We start from the raw sequence: 15,607 nt of genomic DNA on the forward strand, positions 1-15,607 counted from the left end.
GATTACATTCTTATATGTTGAACTTTAAATCTCATTATCAACCTTCATTAAGCTGCAAAGGTCAACATCAAAGAAAGCTAGTGTTTGTCATGAGCCTATATTCTTCCTCTCTGTGTGGGAAATAGGACCATTTTTCTTCTTCTGCAGAACAAAAGCAGTAGTGTGAGCTGTCAACTCACTGCTGTTGTTTGCAGCTGCACACAAACACACAGTGATGGTAAATAATGAGGGAGTACAGTTCAACCCGGCTGACTAGAACCAGAGTAGACCGGCCTTTGTAAGAAGTTTTCCTTGTGTTTTTGCCATTAAATACAAATTTAAGTCAATATATGTCAATTCACATAAGCAGTATGTGTTCAGGAGCATTGATATTTGTCTTATTTTGTTTTAGGTTTTTTCATATCCTTATGAAATCTTAACAATATGCTTAACATTTTTAGTGCCTTTTCAGTGACAGCTCCACATGGGGGAAGTTGGAAACATATAAATTTGGGGCTTTAGCTTTGGATAAGTTGGATCCTTCTCTGTGTTTCTATAGTGTTTCGGTTTTCATACAGCTTTGTATGAAAGACTGAATGTGTTCCTCAGAAAAACCACTAAAACAACACTGCTTTTATCTCCTCCATGGTCTGTGTGTGTGTGTGTGTGTGTGACTCTTAATTTTTTCACCCTTTTACAAAGCATCCCTTCAAAGCTGCAGCCTCCGCCTGCCTCTGAGTGGAGCAGAAAGGGTCACAGAGGCAGGAGAGGTTAAAGAAGGGCATTATGTCACATTTTCACGATTTATATGAACCAAAAATATGTTAGATAAAAATATCTATTATTTGTTAATGAAATATTTAGTAAGAAACACATCTAAAATATTAAAGTGGAACAACTATATTGTGTTGGAGATTTACTAAGATGATCTGCAACACACTGACCTCTAGTGGTAAGATGTTAGAGGTGCAACTAACAAAAAAGCAAACAGATTTTAACCACCAAGTTAAACAATTTCACAGTCAGTGTAAATGTTTAATATTTAAATTTTGCTATACAGCCATACATAAATGTCTAGTTCAGTAGTCCTGATCCAGCCTCATTTCTCTACATTTCTCTTACCAGCAGTCAGACTTTGTTGTAATCTTTTAAAGTGGTATTGAACAATGGTTTTCCAGTTTTCTAAAAGTTTTTCTATGGATATTTTCCTGACCATCTTCAGATCAGTGTTCTTTCTTTGTTAAACTATTTAACATTAAACTATTAATCATTCAAGCATGAGGCTCCCAGCTAAAGCGATGAACCACTGTTTATGAAATAACTGTAACTTCTGGCCAATCAGAGGAATCCGCTACAACGCGCGGACCAATCGGAGAGCAGTGCGCGCTGACAGTTATTCCTAGTGGAGCTTCGACTGTTCACTTGCCGTTAAATGAACGGGACTTAATCTTGAAATACAAACCTCACGGATGGGACGCTACAGCGAACAGCCTTCCAGTTAACCACGAAGCTACAAAGACATGACCGGCTCCGGGACGCTCCTCTCCTGTCGGAACGCGAGGCTGGACTCATTCCTAAAGCGAAACACGGAGCGGGCGGTGTACGAGCGGATCCGAGCCTGCGAACCGTGCGTGGTGGTGACGGAGACCGTTAACAAAGTTTACATGCACGTGGTCGTGAGCGACGAGTGGGTTTACCTGACTGAATACCCGCCGCGCACGCTCACCGCGGTAGTAAACTTTGGGCGCGTGCGTAATATTGGGCTGGTGAGTTTTTAACTAACATACAAAATCAGTTTTTGTATAGTTAAAATTCAGCCAGTTAAAATTCAGTCAGTGGAGTTTAAAACGAAATACTTCCAGAATCCAGTCAAGCTTCATGAACAAAAATGTCAAATAAGGTTTTATACCTTTACTAGTGTGTGTAAATTTTAAATATGTTTACACTTTTTATGTTGACTGCTGAAAAGGTATTTAAAAGTCAAAACTATGTATTTATTTTTCTTCTTGTGTTATGACCAAAATATGCCAATATCTTCAGACTTGTCTCCATTTGTTATTTATGCGTTAGTACATAGGCTAGACACATTTTTGGAGATTGTTTTTGGCACATACAACATAATTTATGTGGGCCAGATGTGGCCAAGAGGTTATAAACTAGGGTTAACTTGAGCCATGGTGTGCGCCGTATGGGCCAGATGTGGCCCAAATGTCATAAGCCAGATTTGATGGTGATTACAAGTGTTAGAACAAAGAAAATTGAGATATGAGAAATGTTTGGCATATTTGAGTCTGAGTTTAGGCACACACTTCAAGTCCGTCAAGTCAAATTTAGGGCAATAAAAACCTGTGGATGTGTGCCAAACATTTTTCACTGTTGGCATTTAAAAAAAAAGGAAAATGTCCAAACATTATCCCTTAAAGCCTACTCTTGATTCAGTCTGACACACTAAAAAGAACCAAAACTTATGCAATTTACAATAACGATAACAATATAATACTAAAAACAGAAGAAAGGTTATTCTTATTGGAGACAATGGAATAAAACATTTATGACATTTATTAGTAAATCAATATTGTATTTTAAATAATTCTATCTTATGTAGTTTTATTGCAGGTTCCACAAATAAAATGCAGTTTTATTTTTTTTATCACATAAATGCACTATCACAGCATAAATCAGTTATTTCCAATTTCTTGGATATTTGATCTCAAGATTTTAATATTATTTAGCATTAGCTATTTTTTTTCAGTTAAAAATAAATTATTTGAGCAGGGTCTCAAATGTAAGAATTTGTTAGTTTTTAACAACAAATGATTTATTTAGCTTTTAAAATGAAAAAAAAAAACAAAAACAAAACACTGTCAGATTCCTCTTGTTTTTCCTTCATTAAAAAACATTTAAAATATTCATCCCAACTGGAAAATGATGCTGTGTTTTATCCATCTCTAGTAGTTGTACTAGCAGCGGGCTGCCATATTTCAGTACCCATGCACAGCTGGCGAGTAAAGGGGCCCCAAAATGGATCACCTCTGTTTCACAGCTGTTGGTAGATTGAATATAGGAACAGTAAACATTGTGATGACTGATCTGACATTAGTGGAATAATTATTGGTGCTTTCACAGCTATTAACCATTTCCTCAGATAAATATATGGATGTTAAATTTAAAATAAACAATTAAAATACATTTTTATTTATCTGCATTACTGTATATGTTTTCAGTTGTTTTTCCATCAGAGTAAATGCAAACTTTTAGAAAACAAAACATACAAAGAACCCTTTAAACCTGGTCATATTCAATTTTATGAGACACTCTCATTCTGATTTTATATATTTCCTTTTTATGATTTAGCTACAATATGCATTTTTAGTAACCTTTAATAATTTATTTAGCTTTAAAAAAATAAGAAAACCTCAGCTTCCTGATTTAACATTAGTGAATTAATTTATTTAATAATCTTTACAAACTTCTAACTAACTGAGAGCTGAGAAACTGAGGCTGTCCTCATGTTATACTGTAAATAACAAGCTTCTGCTGTTAAACGGTCAGATTAAAGATTAGGGGCTGTGACTTGTAGGTTTAAATTAATCTTTAGAAATATAAATATATAAACTGAAAAATGTATCTTAAAAAAATAAATTCAGACCAGTCAGATAAACTTCATTAACTCACTCTGTTTAAGTCTGCAGCCAAAACATTTTACTTTGTAAATTGTTTAAGTGTAAACAAATAAATAAATAAGATTGTCTTTAATACCAGCTGACCATCTGACGATCTGTTTTACCTGGCAGGTGTTCAGGTAATTTAACTAAAATCAGCTTTAATTTTTAAATGAATTACAGGAATGTCAGTGTTTTGATGCTGCAGCCGAGCTGGATTCACTGCAGTGAAAAGCTGATTAACTGATGAGGAAACCATCATCCTGAGACAATATTTAAACTAAATGACGCAGTCAGCAGCATTGAAGTTCTTAAAATAGGTTCAGCTTCAGCACTATATGACAGAAAAGTCCGAGTGGCAGTTAAGCCTTTGATTTCCACGGCGTGTTATGTCAGAGGTTTAACGTCCTCCTAACGGAGTAAATCCTGCCTGTATTAAACTGCCAGATTACAGCCCGACTTCACGTGTGAACCTGAAGCAGCAACCTCCCTCCTCGTACATCAGACGACACTGCGAGTTTTCCATCGTGATTTTGTTTTACTATAAGTAAGAAAAAATCCTTAAAATAAAACAAATATTTATTTATTAGTAACAAACTACACTCGCTGACTACTTTATTAAGTCCACCTTGCTAGCCTTTTTTCCTCCAGAACTATCTCCGGACTATTGCTCAATGTTGACATGACAGCATCACAAAGTTGCTGCAGGTTTGTCGGCTGCATCCATGATGAGAATCTCCCGTTCCACCACATCCCAAAGCTGCTCTACTGGATGGAGATCTGGTGACTGTGGAGGCCGTTGGAGTCCAGTGAACTCATTGTCAGCTGGAGATGATCTGAGCTTTGTGACATGGTGCATTATCCTGCTGGAAGTAGCATCAGAAGATGCTACACTGTGATCACAAAGGGATGGACGTGGTCAGCAACAATACTCAGGTTGGCTGTGGTGGGTAAACCAGGCCATAGTGGTACTAAGGGGACCAAAGTGGGCTAAGAAAATATCCCCCTACCATTACACCACCAGCAGCCTGAACTGTTGATTGACATTTTGTTCCAGACAACTGTTGCTCACTGGATATTTTCTCTTAGTGAGTGAAAATCCCAGTAGATCAGCAGTTGCTGAACGGCCAGTTGAACAGGTGTATCTACTCACGTGGCCGTCAAGTTTAAGTTTGCAATTTGTTTCGTTGTTTAAAATATGCAAATATTTGCTGTTTTTGTCTGAAACTGAAATGTTTCAGATTATCCCCCAACAACTTTCATATGAGCCGATCCTTCTTTCTGTTATACCTGTACAGGTGAATGACCTCCCAGAATTCCTCAGTTTGAAGGACAGGGAACGCTGTCAGCACATACGAATCATCTACGTCACTGAAAAGCCTGCAGGGAAGGGATGCGTTTGGTCGAGGAAAGGCAAGGTGGAGGAGGGACTTCCTGTTGCCTTGTCCTCTCGTAGAGCCAGCCACTGTCCCATGCCAACCAACACCTCAGAAGGTAGAAAGAAGTGTTGTGTTTAAACACTTAAAAAAAATGCAATTTAGTTTAAATGGTTTTTTTTTAAACAGCAAAATGCGAGGTGAGAATTTAGAAGGTTTCATGGAGCCTGTGAACGTTTCTGCATTAATGATGCAGAACTCTGATCCAGCTCCATACAAACAAACAATTAAAGCTTTATTTATATTGCACTTTTCATACAAATAAATGCAGCACAAAGCGCTTTACAAAATTAACATCAGAACTCTGATTCATCATCGTACCATCACAGAACCAGACTTGTTGCTGACAACAGTCTGGATGTTCCTTTTGCTCTTTGCTCCATTTCTTCCAATAAAGATCAGAATACTGATTGGTTTGACCACAATCCACTTTTCCACTGCGTGATGGTCCATCCCTGTTGTCAAAACACAGCTAAAAACACCCAGGAATGGCTAAGAGGAAAACATTGGACTATTCTAAAGTGGCTTCTATGAGTCCTGACCTAAATCCTATTGAGCATCTTTAGAAGGAGCTGAAACATGCCGTCTGGAAAAGGCTCCCTTCAGACAACTGGAGCAGTTTGCTTATGAGGAGTGGGGCAAAATACCTGCTGAGAGTTGCAGAAGTCTCATTGACAGTTACAGGAATCGTTTGATTGCAGTGATTGCCTCAAAAGGTTGTGCAACAAAATATTAAGTTAAGGGTACCATCATTTTTGTCCAGACCTGTTTCATGAGTTTATTTTTTTAAATTCTGTTGAAGCATGGTTGAAAAGAAATGTCTGACTTTCATTAGTTAAATTTCATAGAATTTTTATTTATTGTGAGTTTTTCTTTCATTAACCGAAGGGTACCAACAATACCACATCCGTATGTACACAATTTCATGATATTCTGCACTGTAGAGAGAAAAATATGTAAATCCATTCAGTTTTTCTTTGAGGAATAATGTTTTTAAACTGTTAAATGATTTTTTTAAATTAATTAATTTATTTATTTTTTGCACATTTGTTGACAAACTGGAGATCTTCTTTCCATTTTGGCTTCTCAAAAACTCAGCTTTTAACTGATGTTGCTTTAAAGTTAAATAGTTAAATAAAATTAAATTGATGATTGAGATATTTTGGGTTCATAGTGCACGGACGCACTGAACAAGACGTTTGCCTAACCCTGAAATGTGCTCGGTTGCTCTGATTTCTGCTTCAGTGCTCCTTTGGAGTATTTTTACCTGAATTACTGAAGGTATTTTATTGAGAAGTTCTACCCTATGTCAGCTGTGGAAATCAGGGATCTGATCTGTGTAAAAGAAGACGGTGAGGCTCATGTATCTTTGATTTCTTTGTGCTGAAATCTTTAAATGTAATCCTAACTGACCTGTTTGTCTCCCCCACAGGATATCCTGCAGAGAGGTGAGCACACACACAGTCCTGTTTCCATCACTGCAGATGATGTAAACCCATTTCCTGTCAACTAAATGACCTCAGCTGAAACCTTTTTAAACAAATTAATTTAAAGTTACTGTAACTTCAAAACAAGTGTTTATTTTAAGAATAAATTTAAACTTATGGGTTATTTTTGTCCTTAAAAGGAGGCTGCAGAGTCTTCATGTCAGTACATCAAGCACACTCACATCCACTCAGGTATCCTGTTTGTCAGATGATCCATGAAGGGAAGCTGATACGGGCTGTGGTTGCTCTTACTTTTTAACTAGCAAAGAGGAGTACAATAACAAAGATCTAACCTGCACCCAAGCCATTCTTCTCCTCTTCTTCACTGGTTTTCTGTGGCTTCATCATCATCCCTCCCTCTTAGTTTCAGGCAGTTAATGAGGAGAAGGACAAAGCTTTTTCCCTCCGGAGTCAGGGAGGCAAACAAACTGAGCTGTAAAAGCTTTACAACTGTAGAGAGAAAAAAACATGAGTGGAGCATTTATAACATTACTTAGAAGTGAAAATACCCTTTTTTTTTTAAAAAAAAACTTGTTTCTTTTTCTTGTTTTTTTGTTATAGCATTCTCACTTGCCACCATAAATATTTTCACTAAGTAGCTGTCACATTTAGAAAATCTCTAATCTGGATTTCCCCAGATAAAAAGACCAACATTATGGCCACGAACTTCCCTGACTGCTCTGTGGACAGCGTTCCAGAACGGTCCAAGAATGGGACAACTCCAAAAAATATGAAAATGGTCTGGCAGGACATGACCGCATCCCCGCCAGCCGCTCAGTTCTGCACCACTCTGTCTAGACTTTTGTTTTTGGGGCTGTGAGAAAGCGAACACGATTTTCCCAAGAAAAATCTCTCCATATATGTGATGCTGTGGTAGTAATGTGTCTATTTATTATAGTTATCCAACCCGTGGGGGTAATTTCCATTGACAATTCTTGTTTCCATTTAACCTTTATATAATCTGTTGTATGACCTCTTAAATTAATAATAGACCTGTTTAATTCTGCAATAATCTCTTTAAGAAACTTTTATTTGTGTGCCCGAATACACATCTGGGTAATACTAGATATACTTGGTATGAGTCCTTTAACCTCCTCTTTAATGTTTTTATTGACGTGTATAGTTTCCAAAATATAACTTGGATGTATCCTTTGTTAATTTCACGTCCAAATACTAATATATATATATATATATATATATATATATATATATATATATATATATATATATATATTTCTAAGATTTAGGGATGATGATAGTTTAACACCAGAGCTTGTATTTTATTAATATTAAGAGAATAGCCTGACGGGTTTGCATGCATCTGCAGCAATCCCATCAATCTAGAGACTCCTGTTTCTGGATTCTTCAGACTGCATGTAAAAATATTTTGTACTCGATACCCTTGATCATAATACAATCAAGGCCTTGGGCTTGTCTTATAGCTTGAGCGAGAGGTTCTATAAATTACACAGTGCTGGTCTGATCGGGCAACCCCGGGGACAGCCCTGCTGCAGTTGCATGGTCCTAGACAATGCTCCATTAACCTTCATTCTGGCAAGTTCTAATACAAGTTCTCATGAAAACCTAATTTTCCATGACTTTATAAAGAAACTCTGATGTGACAGATTCAAATGCCTTTTCTGCATCCATTCTCTATAGGATTGCCCCAAATTTCCCTTATTTATATGTTCAATGGTATGAGGGCGTTCAGTGTATATTATCCTGAGTCTGTCTGCGCTGGACAAAACCAGTTTCGTCCTCATCTATCAGAAAAGCCACAACTTCCTCCGGTCCTTCTTGCTAGGATGGTGATATTCTAATCTTGGTTTAATACACCGATTGGTCTGTAAGCACCAAATCTGTCAAGTCTTCACCTTCTTTTGGGATCACTGAAATATAAGCCTCCCTCCAAGATGGTGGAAGGACTCCCTCTTTTAAAGTTTAATTAGAACTCTTTTGGGATTTTAGCGCTCCTGTAATCCCTCGGAGCATCAATCAGGAAACAGTGTTGACTGTCAAGAGACGAAGAGGAAATGTAAACAGATTTACTGTCACCAAACTCTGAATAGTTGCTTAGTTACAGCAAGAAAACTAATGTGTGAGATGTAAACAGCAGGAAGTGTGAACGCTGTCTCATGCTCATCTGCTTCGCCGCAGGGAGGTCATTAAACACACCGAACCTGGGACACCTGCTGTTGTTGATGTGTTCACAGACCAGGATGAGCATGGACGACAGCTGGAAACTTTTTCTGGTTTTCAGCAGCAACATTTGTGCTAAAACATTAAAGGAAAAAGCAAAGAGTAGGCTGCTGATGCAGCTGCTGATCTCAGATGCCAATAAGATAGATATATTGATTAAACTCTTAATGAGCACAGACAGTAACTAAACCCAAAAATGCTACGTCAATTCATTTTCTGATGACCAGCTGATCCAGACAAAAAAACTTAATACAATAATCTCTTTTCTTTCTCACAGTCAGTGGATGGAGCAGCTCCAGCCGGTGCTGAAGTCCACTCGCTCTACTTCCTGCCCAAACCCACAGACTCTGGGCCTCCCACACCCTCCCTCCCAGCCTTCCTCTTTTTACTCCACTTCATCCACCTCCCCTCCTTTTCTATCAGATGAAAGTCTGATGACAACTGACACTGGTCAGGTAGGGATGAACTGTAACTCGAAGCGCTCTGCACAATTAATGTGTCGCTAATTTTTATCCAGTAAATTAGAGCTGTTGTTCAAAGCTGCTCAGATTTACATTGTTGTTTCTCTTGCTCATAAATCATAAAGCATAAACACATTTTGTGAGATTTGCCTCACGAGATGTTTGAGGATGTCAGCAAAGACTGTGATGAGCTTTAATAACATCTTCCACAATGATTCAGTATACATTCCACTTTCAGAAAAGCCAGGAAGTCCACAAATGCAACAAAAACTTGAATATGTACTTTTCTTTCAATTTGAACCTTTAAGTGCACAGAAGTTATTTTTTCAGTGTCTTTACCAGCAATCTGATGCAGCAACATAAAAACAACAGATCTAGGTTCATGTTGATGTGCACAAGAGAAATGTTTCCATTGTGTTCCATCAGCTTCCTTTTAATGAGACTTTTGAAAGCTTTGGGAACTTAGAATACTGATTGTTCTAGTGTTTCAGAGGGATTTGTATCCATATTTTCTGAAATCAAGATTTCAGCTGCTCAGCAGTTTGTGGTTGTTGTTGTCCTCCCTGAAAACGATGTCGCCTTGATGGGAGCACCTCCAGAATTCCAGTCTGTCGACAGCCTGGTTGATCTCTCTCATCTCCAACATGTCAAAGCAGATGTTAGTTTTTCTCAAAAGCAGCTGAAACGAGGAGTCATCTAACCACAGAAGACATTTCTTTCTTTCTGTCCATGCAAGACGAGTCCAGAGAACTCTGCTGACTTCTCTTGAGTTCATACATGTCTTTCTTCTGGTGTAATTCAATTTCATGTTCTGGTTCTTATGAATGGTTTTCGGAGCAAGTTTAGTACAAAGTCATGAGCTATGACCTATTGCTGCTCGGAGAAACTAAACCTTTGGTGGATGCTACTTTTATACCTAATCCTGACACCCTCACCTGTCACCAGTTATTCTTCAGGTTGAGGAATCATCCAGAAGCAGATTAGTGAATATTCTAGAAACTTTCCTGCCTTTACTTGGCTCTATAAAAACTTTAGATTTTCAAGCTGTTTGGATAAACAAGAAACTTTTAAAAAACTTTTTAAAAACATTAGTTATTTAAATTTCTGTCTTTTTAATTCAAATAAGTTGGTTCACAAAGACAGAAAATAATAATTTTATATATATATGTATGTATGTTCAAACCATTTAACTGAGAGGATTTTCTGTAAATGAAAAACATTTTGGAAGATGGCTCTCTCTTATGCGAGTTTGGTTTAGTTTCCTGACTAACCCGTCATGTTTATGTGACGATCCAGGTGACACGAAGTATTGGCTCGGTCCTGTCAGATCTGCTGAGGCGAGACGATGCAAACAGCATGGAGGAGAAGGAGGCGGAGCTGCATCTGTACACCGTTTCACAGAAATCCAGACTTTACCTCCACCTGCAGAGCATGTGGAACAGCTTCATTATTGTGAGTTAACGTGCCCACACCTGGAGAAACGTTCTGGTTGTGTTAGACAACTGTTGTTTAAATGAGCATGTCTGTGTTCAGAGATCCACTCTGATGTTAGATCCAGTCTACAGAAAGATGTATACCACCTGTGACCCGCTTGCTAAAGGAATCAGGTAACAAATCTCTTTAATGCTCTTTATATCCTAATTCTTTTAAATCTGTACCTCTAGAAGAGGTGCTGACTGTTTTCAGCCTGGCTGAGCATCTGGTATCAGATGTCACCTGTTTAAAATGAACTAGTGATTATTTTTAGGCAACACTGGGTTTAACTGTGTTCATGCAGCATGGAGCGGACGGCTCACCTGTTCGGTCAGCTGAGCTCAGAGCTCCTGCAGGATGGGATCAGTGTGGAGCTCTTGTACCTGCTGCTGCAGGAGCTAAGAACAGCAGCTCACCGAAACTTAACACTTCGCAGACTCTTCTGGAAGGTAAGACGTTCACCGTTAACACTGTCAGATGATGTTAAGCACTAAACTGTGTGATCATATTCTGTGGCGGGAAGTGATTAAATAAACTGGGGTACAGACGACTAGCGAAATATGTTGGGATGTTTTCTGTTGAGTGAAAGTTGTGTTTTGTCTGTTCCAGTGCAGTGAGTTGTGTGTTTTCCTGGTCCAGACTCTGGAGAATTGTCTTTTCGGCTGTCAGAGTCTCCATGGAGTTTACACAGCAGATCAACTATTGTAAGACCCTATCTGTGTGTGTGTGGTTAGGACAAGTTTTGATTCACATTGAGGTTAGATTTAGGTTCGGAAAAGGTTAAGTTCAGGTTTGTATGAGATAAGGTAGCAAAGAACTCAATAGGAGGAAACTGTTGGAATAAGACTTTATATTAAAAGGTATGCTGTGTAAGAATTACTGACATCTAGTGGTAAAGTTTGGCATAGCGATTACCTCAAATACCAAACACAGTTGTGAATGGACGGTGGCCCTAAGTGACCAAAATTCTTCCAGATATAAACCTGTTTAAATCTGTGAGTGGATCCAGTGCCCTCAGGTGCAGCACTAACTGCACTACAGGTATCACTTCAACATTGTGTACACATTTTCTATTTCTATAGTCCTTTAAAGCATTACTTATTCCAAATGGTGCCCTTGCTCCTAACAAACACAGACAATACTGCAGTTTTAAAGCTTCACACAGAGTTGTTTGTTCTTTCAGAGACAAGGTGGCATAAATATGGCAGCTGCCATGTATGTGGACCCACGGCAAGGAGACATATGTCTCATTCTAAGGGAGTAAAATACTAGTTATTTCAATAAAGTGATTAGATACTAATAGAAACATGAATTTTTTATAAAATATACATTTTTCTGTCATTGACTTTTCATTTAATTTCACATTGCACCTTTTAAGAAATAAACAGAAAACAGTGTATTGGCAGCATAGACGTAGGAGTTCTTATACCAGAGCACAAGGTCTGTGCCCTGCATCATCTCGGAAGTTAACCATCCAGCAGTGAGGGATAAGGTGATATAACGTAACAAAGACAGAAGACAGTTATTGTAAGCTAATCTGCAAAGCCAAATAAAGCAGTTTATTCAAATACAAGCTCCTGTGTGCTCCAAGCTATGATGATTCGCTGCTGTTTCCACTATACGCATCAGTCACTGCACAATAAAGCAGCAGGAATGCCAGGGCCAGCACAAAAAAAGTCGGGCAGAAGAAAAATCATCATAATGTCAACATATTTAAAGTTTAAAGATAATATTTTAGTGCTCTTTTTCTCATGGAATGTTGAAGAGGGTTTCATAGCCATGTTAAAACTCCGCAAACAGCTGTAACATCAGTCCAGTGTGACCTCTGCAATATATATATATATATATATATGTACATATATATATATATATATATATATATATATATATATATATATATATATATATATATATATATATATATGAGGCCCTTGATGATAATGGGATACATCAAGGACCTGGTATTGAAAGATGAAATCCAAGAGGCATACATTCTGGGATTGGTGGTTGGGTTACTGGAGGCACTGATCCAGAAAGGAAACTAAGCCTACAAGAAACATGAAAGTTTTCCGTAATAAGCTACTGTTTGTGACGGTGTTGGTTTCAGACTTTGTGTTAAAGTCATGATGAAATTCTGCCGTTGGTCTTCAGACTGAGCACTCTGATCGTCCAGACGCTCGCCATCATGTTCCGGGAGACGGAGGTGGAAGCAGCCAGAATCCACCTGCTCTCTGCTGAGAAGTAAACATCACACCTGACTGTCTAAATGTTACACTGGGTGCTTCGTGTCTTCCTGTCGAGCCTTTTTGTTTTCTCGTCAGTTTTATAGACTTTGATTAATTTGTGATATAATAATAAAATCCATCAGACACATTTTTATTAAACAGATATAAAGATTAAGGTAATAATAAATGTAGCTGGTTTTGCTCTTGTCATGTATTAGTTATAAAAAGTAAAATCTGCTGTAATTCTGTCTCAGTGGTGCTCTGGCCTCCAGAATGCTGCTCGCCCTGATTTGTGATCCTCAATGTGAAACAAACAGCAGAAGATCCCTGGTTGGCTCTGAGGTGAGCTGCTGTATGATGCTGTAAATAAAAACACACAATAAATATGATTTTTATGTATTTATAATCATGTTTTTTATCAGCTGCAGGTCTTACTGGCGGAGTATCTGGATGCTGCCTGCTCGCTGCTCTTTGAGCTGCTGCTTTTAGGCCAGGAGGTGAATTCAGACCGCAGACAGGTAAACCATGATAGAGACAAGGCAAGTCTCTTTTAGGTCACATATTTATTTAACAACTTTCAGTAACCAAAACAGTCTGCACATGTGGAAGTAATGAATAAAATGCCATGCTTAAGATTGCAAACAGCTTCTAACATCATCTCAAAGTGGGAAACAGGATCTGCTAGTGAAAGGTGATTTAACTGGGTGCAGATTTTTGCTCAACCTGCAGGAGCTCCAGGGATGTGAGAGTAAACGACAGTAGTTTAACAGCTAAAGTTAAGGAATTGAGAACACTCATTTTTTAAAGATGAGACTCTGAGATCTTCATTTGACCAAAAGACAACCCAACCTCAAAGATGGCGGGACTGTAACAAGCGCTGGACACGACTTCAACACGTAGCCAGTGACAATGGATGCCTTAAAGTTCAACGAGCCCAAAACTGTTCAGTAATATAGATGTTAAAAACAGGATTTCTTATAGTTTTACTCTATTAAATTTAAGAATGATCAAAACTCCTGCCTCTTTCAGTTCGTACATTCCGAGTGTCTACTTAACCACATCAAGGGTTAAATCACTTTACAGTCTTTCTGCACCAAATATCGAAACATTAAGAACCAAGATGTTGTATCACGGTAAAAAGATGGAGGGAAATTAGTTTCTGTCAAAAAAGGAATCACATGATTTAGAAATGTGTAAAGTCATTTGTGAGTAAATGAAATCAAATTTTATTTATAAAGCCCTTCATAAAAAAAACAACACAAAGTGCTTTTCATAATAAAAATAGCTGTTTTTGTCAATTAAAAACGCAAGCCCTCACACACCCAAGTATATAACCTAACAAATTAAAAACGCATCTATACAACAATATTAATAAATATATTAATATTATGACCATTTCTTAAGCCAAAATAAATTGCATGATATGTGCGTAAAGTTTTGATATTTTTTATTTGTAGCTGGGAGAACTGGTTTAGCACAACACATACAGGACACTGTGCCCAGTGTCTAGCTTTGGTTAGCTAGTTTGATGGGTGTCAATCATCCACCGCCCCCCTCTCAGCTTGACCTCTTTGACCATTTTTGGATTTTCAGGGACTAATGACACATGTGACGCTACCAAGATGGCAATGGTGGGAACCGCCCAATAAGCTTCATTTTTGCTCCTCAGAAACCTACAGGTGACATCACAGACGCTCCGTCCATCTTGACTTATTTCTTCTTTTTGTGATTTTGTATAGCACCTGGGTCATCTGTGGATTTTAAAGTACCAAAAAATAAAGTTGGATTGAATCTGCCACCTGGAAACACTGCAGTTTCTTTTAAATATTCTCTTTATTTCAGACCAACAGGTGTTTCTCTACAGACAGCATCCTGTCTGTCGGCTGGACCTTCAAAGTCCTACAGCCTCATCCTGACCTGGTAGCTATCACTGTTCCTTTTTAAAACCTCTTAATCTGTCACAAACCACACACTAAGTTCAATCTGTCCTCCGCAGTTGTCCTTCATCAGTTACCAGGCCTCGCAGGTGGTTCTGGTTCTGTCGTCCAATCAGAAGTCGTTCCTGAGCCCCCCTCAGTCCGTCCTGCTGTTCAAGCGCTGCCGCCTCCTGCTGGCCTGTCTGCAACAGGACACCCAGCTGGCTGAACACCTCCGGTTTAACTTCAGACAAGACTTCAGGTTCGTTGCTTCACTTCTTCTCAGCTTGGGATTCATCAGTTAATTATTTATCAGAAAATATTAACTTTTAATCCAAACATTGATTTTATCAACACTGCAAAGGCAGAAGCGAAATGTGTTTTTACCAAAAATATGAGCTTTAATCTGCTGCATAAGCTGTTATAACTATAATGAATACTTTTTTAAAGGAATACATCTCTATGCTGAGTATGTAGACTAAAAGATCTCCCGTTTCATCTTCCAGATACCTTGTAAAGCCCTCATATGCTACAGGGAAGCTGTCACCTAAATATCCCATCAGCCAACCAACTCTACAGCTGGTCGCCTGTATTCTGACGCTCATAGATAAATCATCTGTTATCTGTGAGAGTCAGAATACAGGCGACCAGCTGTAGTCGGTAAGGACAGGAACTTCTACTGCTCCCAAGTTTCTATGTTCACCCCGCTGAAGGGGTAGGGGCTTATAAAAAAGAAAAAGTGTGCCTTTAACAGAGCAAGTTTATGTTT

The 15,607-nt window shown here is 38.3% G+C and overlaps 1 protein-coding gene across 2 annotated transcripts; it reads left to right on the top strand.

Annotated features, from left to right (window-relative positions):
- Window positions 1–1,377: 1,377 nt before the first annotated feature.
- Window positions 1,378–15,598, top strand: c23h12orf56 (chromosome 23 C12orf56 homolog). 2 transcript variants are annotated; one of them, XM_041977166.1, is made up of 14 exons: window positions 1,378–1,745; window positions 4,940–5,135; window positions 6,510–6,525; window positions 9,041–9,218; window positions 10,521–10,676; window positions 10,758–10,831; window positions 11,002–11,146; window positions 11,307–11,401; window positions 12,849–12,938; window positions 13,177–13,264; window positions 13,345–13,440; window positions 14,765–14,842; window positions 14,919–15,100; window positions 15,345–15,598. In XM_041977166.1, exons 1-14 carry the CDS (start codon window positions 1,500–1,502, stop codon window positions 15,493–15,495), a joined length of 1,791 nt encoding a protein of 596 aa, XP_041833100.1. In that variant the 5' UTR covers window positions 1,378–1,499; the 3' UTR covers window positions 15,496–15,598. The 2 variants fall into 2 exon arrangements, with proteins under 2 accessions (XP_041833100.1, XP_041833101.1); XM_041977167.1 differs by having other exon boundaries at window positions 13,351–13,440.
- The last annotated feature ends 9 nt before the right edge of the window (window positions 15,599–15,607 follow it).

This window comes from Melanotaenia boesemani, chromosome 23 (genome assembly GCF_017639745.1).
Source record: "Melanotaenia boesemani isolate fMelBoe1 chromosome 23, fMelBoe1.pri, whole genome shotgun sequence".
NCBI lineage: Eukaryota > Metazoa > Chordata > Actinopteri > Atheriniformes > Melanotaeniidae > Melanotaenia > Melanotaenia boesemani.